General features: G+C 32.7%; 1 protein-coding gene across 1 annotated transcript; it reads right to left on the reverse strand.

The window, feature by feature from the left end:
* Positions 1-4,231: 4,231 nt before the first annotated feature.
* On the reverse strand, positions 4,232-7,060 carry LOC108199398 (uncharacterized). The gene is made up of 3 exons (XM_017367201.2): positions 6,510-7,060; positions 6,301-6,435; positions 4,232-4,527 (listed from the first exon to the last, which is right to left on the reverse strand). Exons 1-3 carry the CDS (start codon positions 6,837-6,839, stop codon positions 4,399-4,401), a joined length of 594 nt encoding a protein of 197 aa, XP_017222690.1. The 5' UTR covers positions 6,840-7,060; the 3' UTR covers positions 4,232-4,398.
* Positions 7,061-12,414: the final 5,354 nt, after the last annotated feature.

The raw sequence follows: 12,414 nt of genomic DNA on the forward strand, positions 1-12,414 counted from the left end.
TACTTTCTTTCGAACCAAACGACCCCTTAAAATGTTGAGATGCTCAACACCTTTAACACGTCTTAGCCGAATCGATAGCCACCCTGTTCCTTTCCGGGAAGAAAGTCAATTAACTTTGATAATATATGAGAGCATCCCCGATTATAAAAGTGAACGAGTAGAATTGTTTAGGTGGCATTTAGATATCGCTTATACATATTATTTAAAAAATTTAGAACTTCAATCTTATATCTTTTTAGCAAAAAATATAACCAATCATGTATTGTTGATTATATTTGTCGAATCAAGTGAATCTTTAGACATAATCTTACTTAATTAATAATAAACGTTATAAATAATCTCATTAAAGTATTTATCTGATCTCTTAACAAAACTTTTATATAACAAATTTAGATAATCAATATAGTCAATTATACTTACATATAATTATTTGGCAGATGCTATAACGAATTGGTATGCTAAGAAACCAAAGTTAAGGACCTTTGTAGTTTTAAATAGGGGTGAGCAAAATCGAATCGGGACCGAAAAACCGAACCGAACCGTGTTAATTCGGTCCGGTTCGGTCCTAGTTTTTGAAAATTTCGGTCCGTTCGGTCCGGACCGAATAGACCGAATTAAAATTCGGTTCGGTCCGGTGCGTAATAACATATTTCGGTCCGGAACCGAATAGACCGAATAGCCCAAACGATATATAATTTATATTTATATTATTTATATTATTTATATATTTATAAGTTATAATTATAATATCTTACTTGTAAATTTAATTATATCCATCTTTGGTGAAGTAGAGGTGATTAATTGATATTATTTTTTTAATAATTTATGAATTTAATTTTATTTATAATATAATTTTTTAATTTTTATACAAAGAATTCGGTTCTTTTGGTCCGGACCGGGCCGAACCGAAATAATTCGGTTCGGTCCATAATAGAATTTCGGTCCGGTTCGGTCCGGGAAAAAATGAAAATTCGGTTCTCGGTCTATTCGGTTCGGTCCGGTTTTGGACCGAACTGACCGAATGCTCAACCCTAGTTTTAAATATCAGATTTTCCTATAATATTATTTGACAAACACTGAATTTATAGCGAATATGATAAATCTATACCGAATATGATAAACTGAATCTATAAGATTGTCCCCCTCATGTTGCTGCAAAATATACAAGCTCCATTTTTGTTTGATAACCTTGTCAAACTTTGTGCGGTATGTAAATAAATAAACCGAGTTGATAAAGTAACTTTCACAGGTTTGGAAAGTATGTACAGGCTACAGCAGAAGAGGTACAAGAAACAGACATGAGAAATGGAATGGAATGCGTGTAATAAATACATGTCGTACAGTAATAGCAAACGTTAGACAAAGGAGACAATACTCACTGATCATTTCTAGCTGCAGCTATATGAAAGCAGGTACTTGAAGAAAAGACTCTTGTCTCCATTATCCACCAAGACACTTCAAACCTAGTTCCCGTCCAATCACATTATTGCCTCTTCAAACTATTCTCACATTTTATACATTCTATACATATACTCCCATATACTCCCTCTGTCCCCCTAATTTGTATATCTAGGGGACGCGAACTCGGCACGCATTCTAAGACGTCCGTAAAACATGTTTCGATAAGGTTTTTTTGAAATTTTCTTTTTCTGAATAAAAGTTTAAATGTTAAATTTTAATACAGAAAAAGAAAATTTTGAAAAAAGATTATAGAATTATGTTTTGCATGCGTCTTAAAATACGTGTCGAACAATGAAAAAAAAACGTATATAATTAAATGGAACGGAGGGAGTACATAACTCTCTTGCATGAAATCTGTTAGGTCCTTCATTTTTACCTGATACTACTGGAGAATGGAGATATCTTTGACCATATGTGAAAATCTTCAGACTTTCACAAAAAAGCAAAGGGCCAGAATATATAGAAAAAGAAACCAGGCTTGAAAATAATATTTTTCAGTACTGTATTATTCATAAATGTGTAAACAGATCAGAGCTGAGACTACTTCAGAAGCCTGACCCAAAGTAAATAAAATCACCAAGTAAATCTTTAAGCCCTCACAGTTTTTCAAGTTTATGAAGATGGCCTTCAACACATTGATGCATATTCAAGTTTATATAGGAGTATATATACTCCTTCCGTGCCTCTCATTTCTTTACGTTATTTTTCGGCACACATTTTGAGACTTCTATAAAGTATAGTTCTATCACTTGTTTTTTTTGAAAAAAATTCTAAAGAAAAGTTTGACATTTAAACTTTTATTCAGAAAAAAGAAAAATTAAAAAAATGTAATTGAATTATATTTTATAAGAGTCTCAAAATACGTAACGTAAACAACCTAGAGGGACGGAGGGAGTATGTATGTACTCGGGAGTATGTATGTACTCTATGTCAAACTGGGAAGCTATATGTGTCGAATGCAGAGCAGGTACGTTAAGAAAGTAATGATCACAAGTTTTCGAGATTCTAAAAAAAAATAATCAAATGGAGTCCGAGTGCCTGACATTAAAAACGAAAGCAATAGGAGTGAAGTGGGGTCACCTGTTGTTGTTGGAGGGCCTCTTGATCACTTGCTACAGCAGTATCTATATATATGAAAAATTAATCGTGGTTTTTCTTCCTGAGTAGTGCAACAAATACATTAATAATAAACGAAAAATTTTAAATTAGTTATAAGCAACAGTCGTTATTCCCAATATTCTTGTCAAATTAAGGGACGTTTAGCGGAGTTTAAAATAAGTGACTTCTGATTTAAAATAAAATAACGGATTAAAAGTGATAAGTAGGTTATGTATAAAAGTGTTTGGATAAGTCATTTATAAGTTATTTAAGTGTTTGGATAACTTAACTTATAAATTTGTATATTTTGTAATTTCATAATTTTATATACTTATTCAAACAAAAAATATAATACTTCTATTCTGTTAAAATGATGATTAACAATTTTGATTTCTTAGTTTAACTAGAAAAAAAAAATATCCTTCTCGTCTCAAAATCCAAGTTTCTTTGACTTTTTACACGTAATTTAACGAGCATAAAAATATATTTTCAACTAATATTTTTTGAATTTTTTTACTTCTAAATACAAATATAAGACATAAATTTTTATTTACAAAAGAACATTTCAAATAATATTAAACCGAAGTATCTTTTTATACGTGTTAAATTACGTGTAAAATGTCAAACCAATATCTATATTGAGACAGGAAGAGTATTAAATTTAAATTATCTTAAATTAAATGTACAAAGAATTTTTTAAAAATAAATTATTAAAATGAGTTGCTAAAAAGTTTCTAATATAAAAAATAAGTTTTTAATCATATTATATCAAATTTGTTTGGATAAAATTCATTTTGTGTGTAAAAACTAACCAGCAGAGAACTGTGATAACAAAGGACAAGAAAAAGCTATTGAAAAAAGAAAAAAAAGCAAGGTAACCTAGCTTCTAACTTCTCCATGAAAACACTCAAATAAGTGCTCCGATTTATTTTGCCGAACAGGCCGCGGAGTCAGAACCTTCCGTTCATTGAAGAAAAGAGAAAAGGAATAATGCTTATAATTGAAAAAAAAAACGAAAGTGATGCCACCCAAACACCCACTAAATATTCGATCATTTACGACTTCCACGTGCATGAGAAACCTCCCATACATGCATGATTTGACAATTTAGGATAAGCCTTATTAGGTGCTTATTATTTTTTCTCTTAAAATAATTTATTTTTGTAATTTTGTTGGATATAAATATTAAATATTTAACATTCATCATGTGAGAGCAAAACAAGGACTTATTTTAGAAACAAATTGCATTTTATGTATTTTTTTTCAAAAATAAGTTCTTACTTCTGAAAAATAAGTTTAACCAAACGTCACATTATATATAATTATTCTCGGAACCCTGGATTTCCTTATATATGGTTATAAAAGTATTAAATTCACAGGTTAATCACACGGTTATCTCACTTTATACAAGACAAAATTATAAAAACAACTATTTTTAAGAAAAAAACAAGACTTTATAAGGACTTATTTTATTTACCCGAACAAGCTCTAAATCAATCAATAAGTTGAATGGTAATGTTAATGTTAGTGATAATCTTTAATATAATTTTATATAATTCATAGTCCAAATTATGAGCCATCTTATATTAGTTTCATAAAAAGTAAAACTAAGAGAAAAATTAAACTAAAAAGATAAGAACATGGTAACTAGCAGAACATAAACAATCCATCAGATAAAAACAAAATTTAAATAGGAGTACGAATTTACTTCGCCAAAAGTTCGAATATATTTTCATAGATATCATACTAGAAGTACCAAAAGTTCGAATATATTTTCATAAATATCATACTAGAAGTAGAGTTTTAATTAAATATTTAACTAGAGAAGATTATATATATCTACCAAAACCAATATTTTTTGGTTTTGGAAGCTGCCAACTCCTCCCTCTCTTTCTTGTCAGCAGCTAGCATCTCTGAGACACAAGCTACCGTCTTCTGATGAGAGGCTTCCACGGTCTCTTTCATCTCCTGTTAATTAACACACACAAACACAAATATTTGTTTTAGTGCTAACACACACAAACACAAATATTTGTTTTAGTACTAATCGGAAGAAAAAGTAAATACATGTTATTAATTCTTCAAAATATATCAATATTTTTTAAAATATCATGTGATAAATCTTAAAAGATTATTATTTGGATATCAAACTTTATTTCACGTTTATTTATTATTTACTAAATCTTAATTTTCTAAGCGCAATTTTACACACAGTTTTTTTACTAAATTTTTATGTATTGATACATGCGTTAGAAAACTGCTTTACAGTATCCAATTTCCAGAAATTATAGGTTAGCCCGGTGGTCTAGAATGTCTGGATCCGCCCCTCCCAACAAATATACATACACTCCCAAGCATATATATAATAAATTGTAGCAACAATCAAAGCAGTCGGAATTAAATCAGAAAACACAAAAACACAGAATTAGGGTACATTTATTTCTATATAATCATACGTTAGAAAACTGCTTTACAGTATCCAATTTCCAGAAATTATAGGTTAGCCCGGTGGTCTAGAATGTCTGGGTCCACCCCTCCCAACAAATATATTAGAATTTAAATAAATGAGTAGTCCATATTAATATTATAAACTAAATTTATTATTAATATAAATTTAATTCAATCCCGTTTTTTACGAGATGAATATACACAATGAATGGATGGTAACACCACTACGACAAACGTAATTAAACTCTACCGACAAAGAACACATTGTGACTACAATATAAATAATTGCAATACGAAGTTAATGCAAAGAATTTTTTATATAAATAATTTAAATAATATATATTAAAAGATGATATTGTAATTATATAAAAAATATTATACTTCTGATAAATAATAAATTTAATAAATTTATATGAACCGTACTTGACATGGGTCATAAGCTTATACATTATAATAACATATCTAGTTACAATAACATTTTACAGTAAATTAAAAGTTTTTGTGACGACTAAGAGCGTGTTTGTGTGGGCTTAAAGTCCGACTTTAAACTTGAAAATGTCTGTTTGTGTAATAAGCCAGAAGTCGGCTTAAAGTCAGAAATAAGCTAGAAGCTGACTTAAAGGCATAAGTTAGTTTTAGGTACTTTTTTCAGTAAACTTTTTAAAACTTTGTTTTATATAAAATTACCTATAAACCATAAATTACTTTAAATTATTTTTATTTTTATTATTATATTTTTAATAACTCGTAAGTCATTAATAAGTCAAAATTACCCAAACAGACATTTTAAACTACCGACTTATTATATTAAGTCACGTTAAGTCATAAGTTCTTTAAATTAAATTTTTACTATTCTTTATTAGTATTTCTGGGGGAGCTTACTCCCGTGTGTAAGAAAAGAGATGTCAAAGAAAACTACGAAATGGGGATCAGAATTACATTACAAAGCTTATAATCCACAAGTGACCTGATTGTTAGTAATACTAAAAGAGCATTGATGTAGAAGCTGCACCTGACCCATACGATAACGGGAGAAATGTTGCTCCTTTTCTCAGGGACACTCTCCGCAGAAATGAGTAACATTTACTCTCCATGTATTAGGGTCAAGATGTATATTCGGTAAATATTGAAGGCTGGACCGGACATTATTAAATTTTAAGGGTTGATGTACAGATGAGGACAAATTTAGATGGCAAACATAGATTTAAGCCTATAATAAATTGTAGCAACAATGTCGGAAATTAAATATCAGAAAACATAAAAACACAGTATTAGGGATACTTAGAAACATACCACAACTGCCTTTTCAATCATTTTTTGAACTACTTCTGTGGTCTCTGGACTGGTCACCTTATCGTAGTAGTAGTCCAGACTCACCGCGACGGTGAGGCTGCCCACCACAAGTCTTGCCACTTGCTCAATGAGAGTCTGCAAAAAAAAAAATCAGTATTCATAAAATCACACAAATGAAAATGAAAACGAAAATGAAACGAAAACGTTACCGGAGGCACGTAGTCGCAAAAACGGTCTCCGCCGCCTCCGCTGCCTCCGCCGCCGCAACCACTACCTGATCCACCTCCCCCACCGGCTGAAACAACAAGCACACCACGAACAGCGCCTCCGCCGCCTCCGCTGCCTCCGCCGCCGCAAACAGCTGGGACACCACCAACAGTTCCTCCACCGCCTCCGCTGCCTCCGCCGCCGCAAACAGTACCACCAACAGTGCCTCCGCCGCCTCCGCTGCCTCCGCCGCCGCAAACAGGAGGCACACCTACAACATCGCCTTTCGTAGACGCGGGGAGTAGAAGCAATTTAGAGAACCTTCTCATCATTGTGGCTGGTTTGAAGAGAGAAGCTAATGGATAAATGCTTAGATAAATGCTTAGGGTTTTTCAGAGTTTGATCCCTTCTTCGAGTTCGCGTTATAGTGGTAATAAAGATAGTGGTAATAAAGATAGAGATAGTGGTAATAAAGTAATAACGGACTGATCAGGAATCCCTTCCCCTTCTACCCCGGTTCTTCGTTGCGTTTCCCAAACTGCCCTACTCTTTATTCAACTTCCTAAACTACCCACATTTCTGTACATCTTCCCTCCCACCCAGCATATTTGATCTATAATAATAAATGTTACATGTTTTTTTAATTATTTGACGATTAATGAAATTGCTTAATTTTTTCAAGTTATTATAAACTAATTAGGAAAATCAAGTGTTGCTTGACAAAAGAAAATCTAGATATTCGTAAGAAAATGACTAATTCTTTATATAAATTTAAAATTACAAAAGTAGTAAGGACATATCTTCTAATAAAAGAAATAGTTAATAAAATAATAATTTATGGACAAACATAATCAGATATGCTCTTCTTATTACATCTCACTATCTCAGGGGTATAGTGTAAGATTTCAATGTATTAATACTAATTTATTAATTTTAATAAATTATATTTGATTTTGATTAATTTTGATTTTGTATAGGTTTTAGATTAAAACTCGCATGAACTGAGTCCTTTCTATTCACAAATTTCGAAATTTCATGAACTATAGTGAAATTTCAAAAAATATAAAATATACTGAATAATTTCACAAAATCCATTATTTTATGAACTTAAAAAAAACATTAGATATTTTATGGATTTTAAATAATCACAATTGAAATTTGAATATATCTTTTAAAATTTTGGATTGAATATATCCCCGTGTAATTAATATTTCACGATATTTTACATTTTATATCTATCTATTTTACATCTATTTATAAGTAGTATATTTATGTCGCACGTATAAATTTTAGAATTAAATAGGTTCAGGAGTCAATTTAACCAAATATATATGCTGGCCTGATGAGAAGAAATGAAAGGGGTACTCAGGGAAACTTGGAAAGAAAGGTGGGTAACTTGGGAACTGAACATAAAAGATGGGCAGATCAGGAAGGGATTCACTGATCAGTCGTGTTGTCTTTCTTTTTCTGCCAGCAGCTCATGGTAATCATGTTTAGCAGAATATAGAAAACATCACTTTCGCGTGTTAATCGACTGCGTCCATCCAGTTACATGTAAGTTAACAAGGTTGACTGGGGTAAAATTTTACTTTTTCACTTCTCTAGCATTAACCAGCCACATTCAACTCTTCACTTTTTTATTTGCTCCAAAAGCTTACCAACAGTTGTTCATTGCATGGAGTGACAATGGTGAGACAAATCTTGTTGTTCTTTAATATAAGTAAAATAAAAAAAAATATTGTTTATTGAAAAAGTAAACTACATGTAGTTAAAAAGTAATTTTACTCCAATCGTACTCCCTATAATATTTCATTATAACTGAAAACATAATATTTTCACATTTTGAATAATATAGGCAAGTTGCGGAAGAGTTGGACTTTCAACTAGACTAGATATATGTTGGACCATAGGAAGCAAATGAGGAAATCGACATACATACTAACAAGCATGTAAAAATCAGAAATTGATACGACTCGTTTTGTTCCTGAGAAAATGAATATTCGAAACTCGAAAGACACTCAAAATGACTACTCGGATATCTTTTTTATATATATTTCATATTTTATTTTATATTACTATACTAATTTAATCAAAAAATTTAAAACAAATAATAATTAATCACGTCTATTGCCTCAAACTCATTCTAAAACTTTGGGAGAAGCAATTCAATTAGGAATATTTTACTACTATCTCAGTTTCTTTGATTTGTCTACTTGAGAGAACAATAAAATTGCAAACAAATAATATTAATTAGATTTTTTCATGTTTGGACCTCTGCAAATTGGACTAGGTGTATTAAAATTTTAAACCTCAAAGAGTAAACTCCGAGTTTGACCCGAGTACTCGAAGTCAAATTGAGTTTTGATCAATTTTCCACAAAATTCATTATGTCCATGATTACTCGAAACTCGAATCGGGTGACAGGATGAAAACGAGTACTCGAATATAATGAAGTTCGATTTTTTTGACGAATTCTCAAAAAGGGGTTAGTACACTAGAAATTTCTTGAATATCCCCGCCCCGGCAGATTAATATTTTCACATAAATGGGTCCCTATGGATATATGAATTTCGTCACGACCATATTTGGGGAACTCGGGACTGAATCGGAGCAGATATAACGAATTTCGAGTTTTAGACGAATTCTCAAAAGGGTTAGTACACGGGAATTTCATGAAAATTTCACCGGGAAGTTTCTTTTGATATTTTCACATAAATGGGTACTTATGGATATATGAATTTGGTCATGACATTATTTGGGGCAGTCGAGACTGAATTGTAGCAAAAATAATGAAGTTCGAGTTTTTCACGAATTCTCAAAAGGTTAGTACACGGGAATTTCTTGAAAATATCATCGGGCAGATATTTGTTGTTATTTTCACATAAATGAGTTCTTATGGATATTTGAATTTCGTCCGACCATATTTGGGGCAGTCGGGACTGAATCGTAGCTGATATAATGAAGTTCGAGTTTTTAACGAATTCTCAAAGGGGTTAGTGCACGGGAATTTCTTGAAAATATCCTTGGGCAGTTTCTTTTAATATTTCCTCATAAATAGGTCCCTATGGATATATGAATTTGGTCACGACAGTATTTGCGGCAGTCGGGACTGAATCGGAGCAGATAAAATGAAGTTCGATTTTTTGACGAAATCTCAAAGGGGTTAGTACACGGGAATTTCTTGAAAATCTCCCCGGGCAAATTCTTTTGATATTTTCACATAAATGGGTTCCTATGGATATATGAATTTTGTCACGATCATATTTGGGCCAATCGGGACTGAATCGGAGAACATATAATGAAGTTCGAGTTTTTGACGTATTCTCAAAGGGGTTAGTACACTAGAGTTTCATTAAACTTTTACCGGGAAGTTTTTTTGATATTTTCACATAAATGGGTCCCTATGGATATATGAATTTGGTCACGACCATATTTGGGGAAGTCGGGACTGAATCGTAGGAGATATAACGAAGTTCGAGTTTTTGATGAATTCTCAAAGGAGTTAGTACATGGGAATTTCTTGAAAATATCACCGGGCAGATATTTTTGATATTTTCACATAAATGAGTTCCTATGGATATATGAATTTAGTCCGACCATATTTGGGGTAGTCGGGACTGAATCGTAGCTGATATAATGAAGTTCGAGTTTTTAACGAATTCTCAAAGGGATTAGTACACGGGAATTTCTAGAAAATATCTCTGGGCAGTTTCTTTTGATATTTCCGTATAAATAGGTCCCTATGGATATATGAATTTGGTCACGACCATATTTGGGGCAATCGGGACTGAATCAGAGCAGATATAATGAAGTTCGATTTTTTGACGAATTCTCAAAGGGGTTAGTACACGAGAATTTCTTGAAAATATCCCCGGGCAGATTCTTTTGATATTTTCACATAAATGGGTTCCTATGGATATATGAATTTGGTCACGACCATATTTGGGGCAGTCGGGACTGAATCGGAGCATATATAATGAAGTTCGATTTTTTGACGAATTCTCAAAGAGGTTAGTTCACGGGAATTTCATGAAAATTTCACCATGAAGTTTCTTTTAATATTTTCACATAAATGGGTCCCTATGGATATATGAATTTGGTCACGACCATATTTGGGGCACTCGGGACTGAATCGGAGCAGATATAACGAAGTTCGAGTTTTAGACGAATTCTCAAAGGGGTTAGTACACGGAAATTTCATGAAAATTTCACCGGGAAGTTTCTTTTGATATTTTCACATAAATGGGTCCCTACGGATATATGAATTTGGTCATGACAATATTTGGGGCAGTCGGGACTGAATCGGAGCAGATATAATGAAGTTCGATTTTTTGACGAATTCTCAAAGGGGTTAGTACACGAGAATTTCATGAAAATTTCAGCAGGAAGTTTCTTTTGATATTTTCACAAAAGTGGGTCCCTACGGATATATAAATTTGGTCATGACCATATTTGGGGCAGTCGGGACTGAATTGTAGCAGATATAATGAAATTCGAGTTTTTGACGAATTCTCAAAGGGGTTAGTTCACGGGAATTTCTTGAAATTATCACCGGGCAGATATTTTTGATATTTTCACAGAATTGAGTTCTTATGAATATATGAATTTAGTCCGACCATATTTGGGGCAGTCGGGACTGAATCGTAGCTGATATAATGAAGTTCGAGTTTTTAACGAATTCTCAAAGGGGTTTGTACACGGGAATTTCTAGAGAATATCCCTGGGCAGATTCTTTTGATATTTCCATATAAATAGGTCCCTTTGGATATATGAATTTGGTCACGACCATATTTGGGGCAGTCGGGACTGAATCAGAGCAGATATAATGAAGTTCGATTTTTTGACGAATTCTCAAAGGGTTAGTACACGAGAATTTCTTGAAAATATCCCCGGGCAGATTCTTTTAATATTTTCACATAAATGGGTCCCTATGGATATATGAATTTGGTCACGACCATATTTGGGGAACTCGGGACTGAATCGGAGCAGATATAACGAAGTTCGAGTTTTAGACGAATTCTCAAAGGGGTTAGTACACGGGAATTTCATGAAAATTTCACCGGGAAGTTTCTTTTGATATTTTCACATAAATGGGTACTTATGGATATATGAATTTGGTCATGACAATATTTGGGGCAGTCGAGACTGAATTGTAGCAAAAATAATGAAGTTCGAGTTTTTGACGAATTCTCAAAAGGTTAGTACACGGGAATTTCTTGAAAATATCATCGGGCAGATATTTTTGTTATTTTCACATAAATGAGTTCTTATGGATATATGAATTTAGTCCGACCATATTTGGGGCAGTCGGGACTGAATCGTAGCTGATATAATGAAGTTCGAGTTTTTAACGAATTCTCAAAGGGGTTAGTGCACGGGAATTTCTTGAATATATCCTTGGGCAGTTTCTTTTAATATTTCCACATAAATAGGTCCCTATGGATATATGAATTTGGTCACGACAATATTTGCGGCAGTCGGGACTGAATCGGAGCAGATAAAATGAAGTTCGATTTTTTGACGAATTCTCAAAGGGGTTAGTACACGGGAATTTTTTGAAAATCTCCCCGGGCAAATTCTTTTGATATTTTCACATAAATGGGTTCCTATGGATATATGAATTTTGTCACGATCCTATTTGGGCCAATCGGGACTGAATCGGAGAACATATAATGAAGTTCGAGTTTCTGACGTATTCTCAAAGGGGTTAGTACACGGGAGTTTCATTAAACTTTTACCGGGAAGTTTTTTTGATATTTTCACATAAATGGGTTACTATGGATATATGAATTTGGTCACGACCATATTTGGGGGAGTCGGGACTGAATCGTAGGAGATATAACGAAGTTCGAGTTTTTGACGAATTCTCAAAGGGGTTAGTACACGGGAATTTCATGAAAATTTCAC

Source organism: Daucus carota, chromosome 1 (genome assembly GCF_001625215.2).
Source record: "Daucus carota subsp. sativus chromosome 1, DH1 v3.0, whole genome shotgun sequence".
In the NCBI taxonomy this organism is placed as follows: Eukaryota; Viridiplantae; Streptophyta; class Magnoliopsida; order Apiales; family Apiaceae; genus Daucus; species Daucus carota.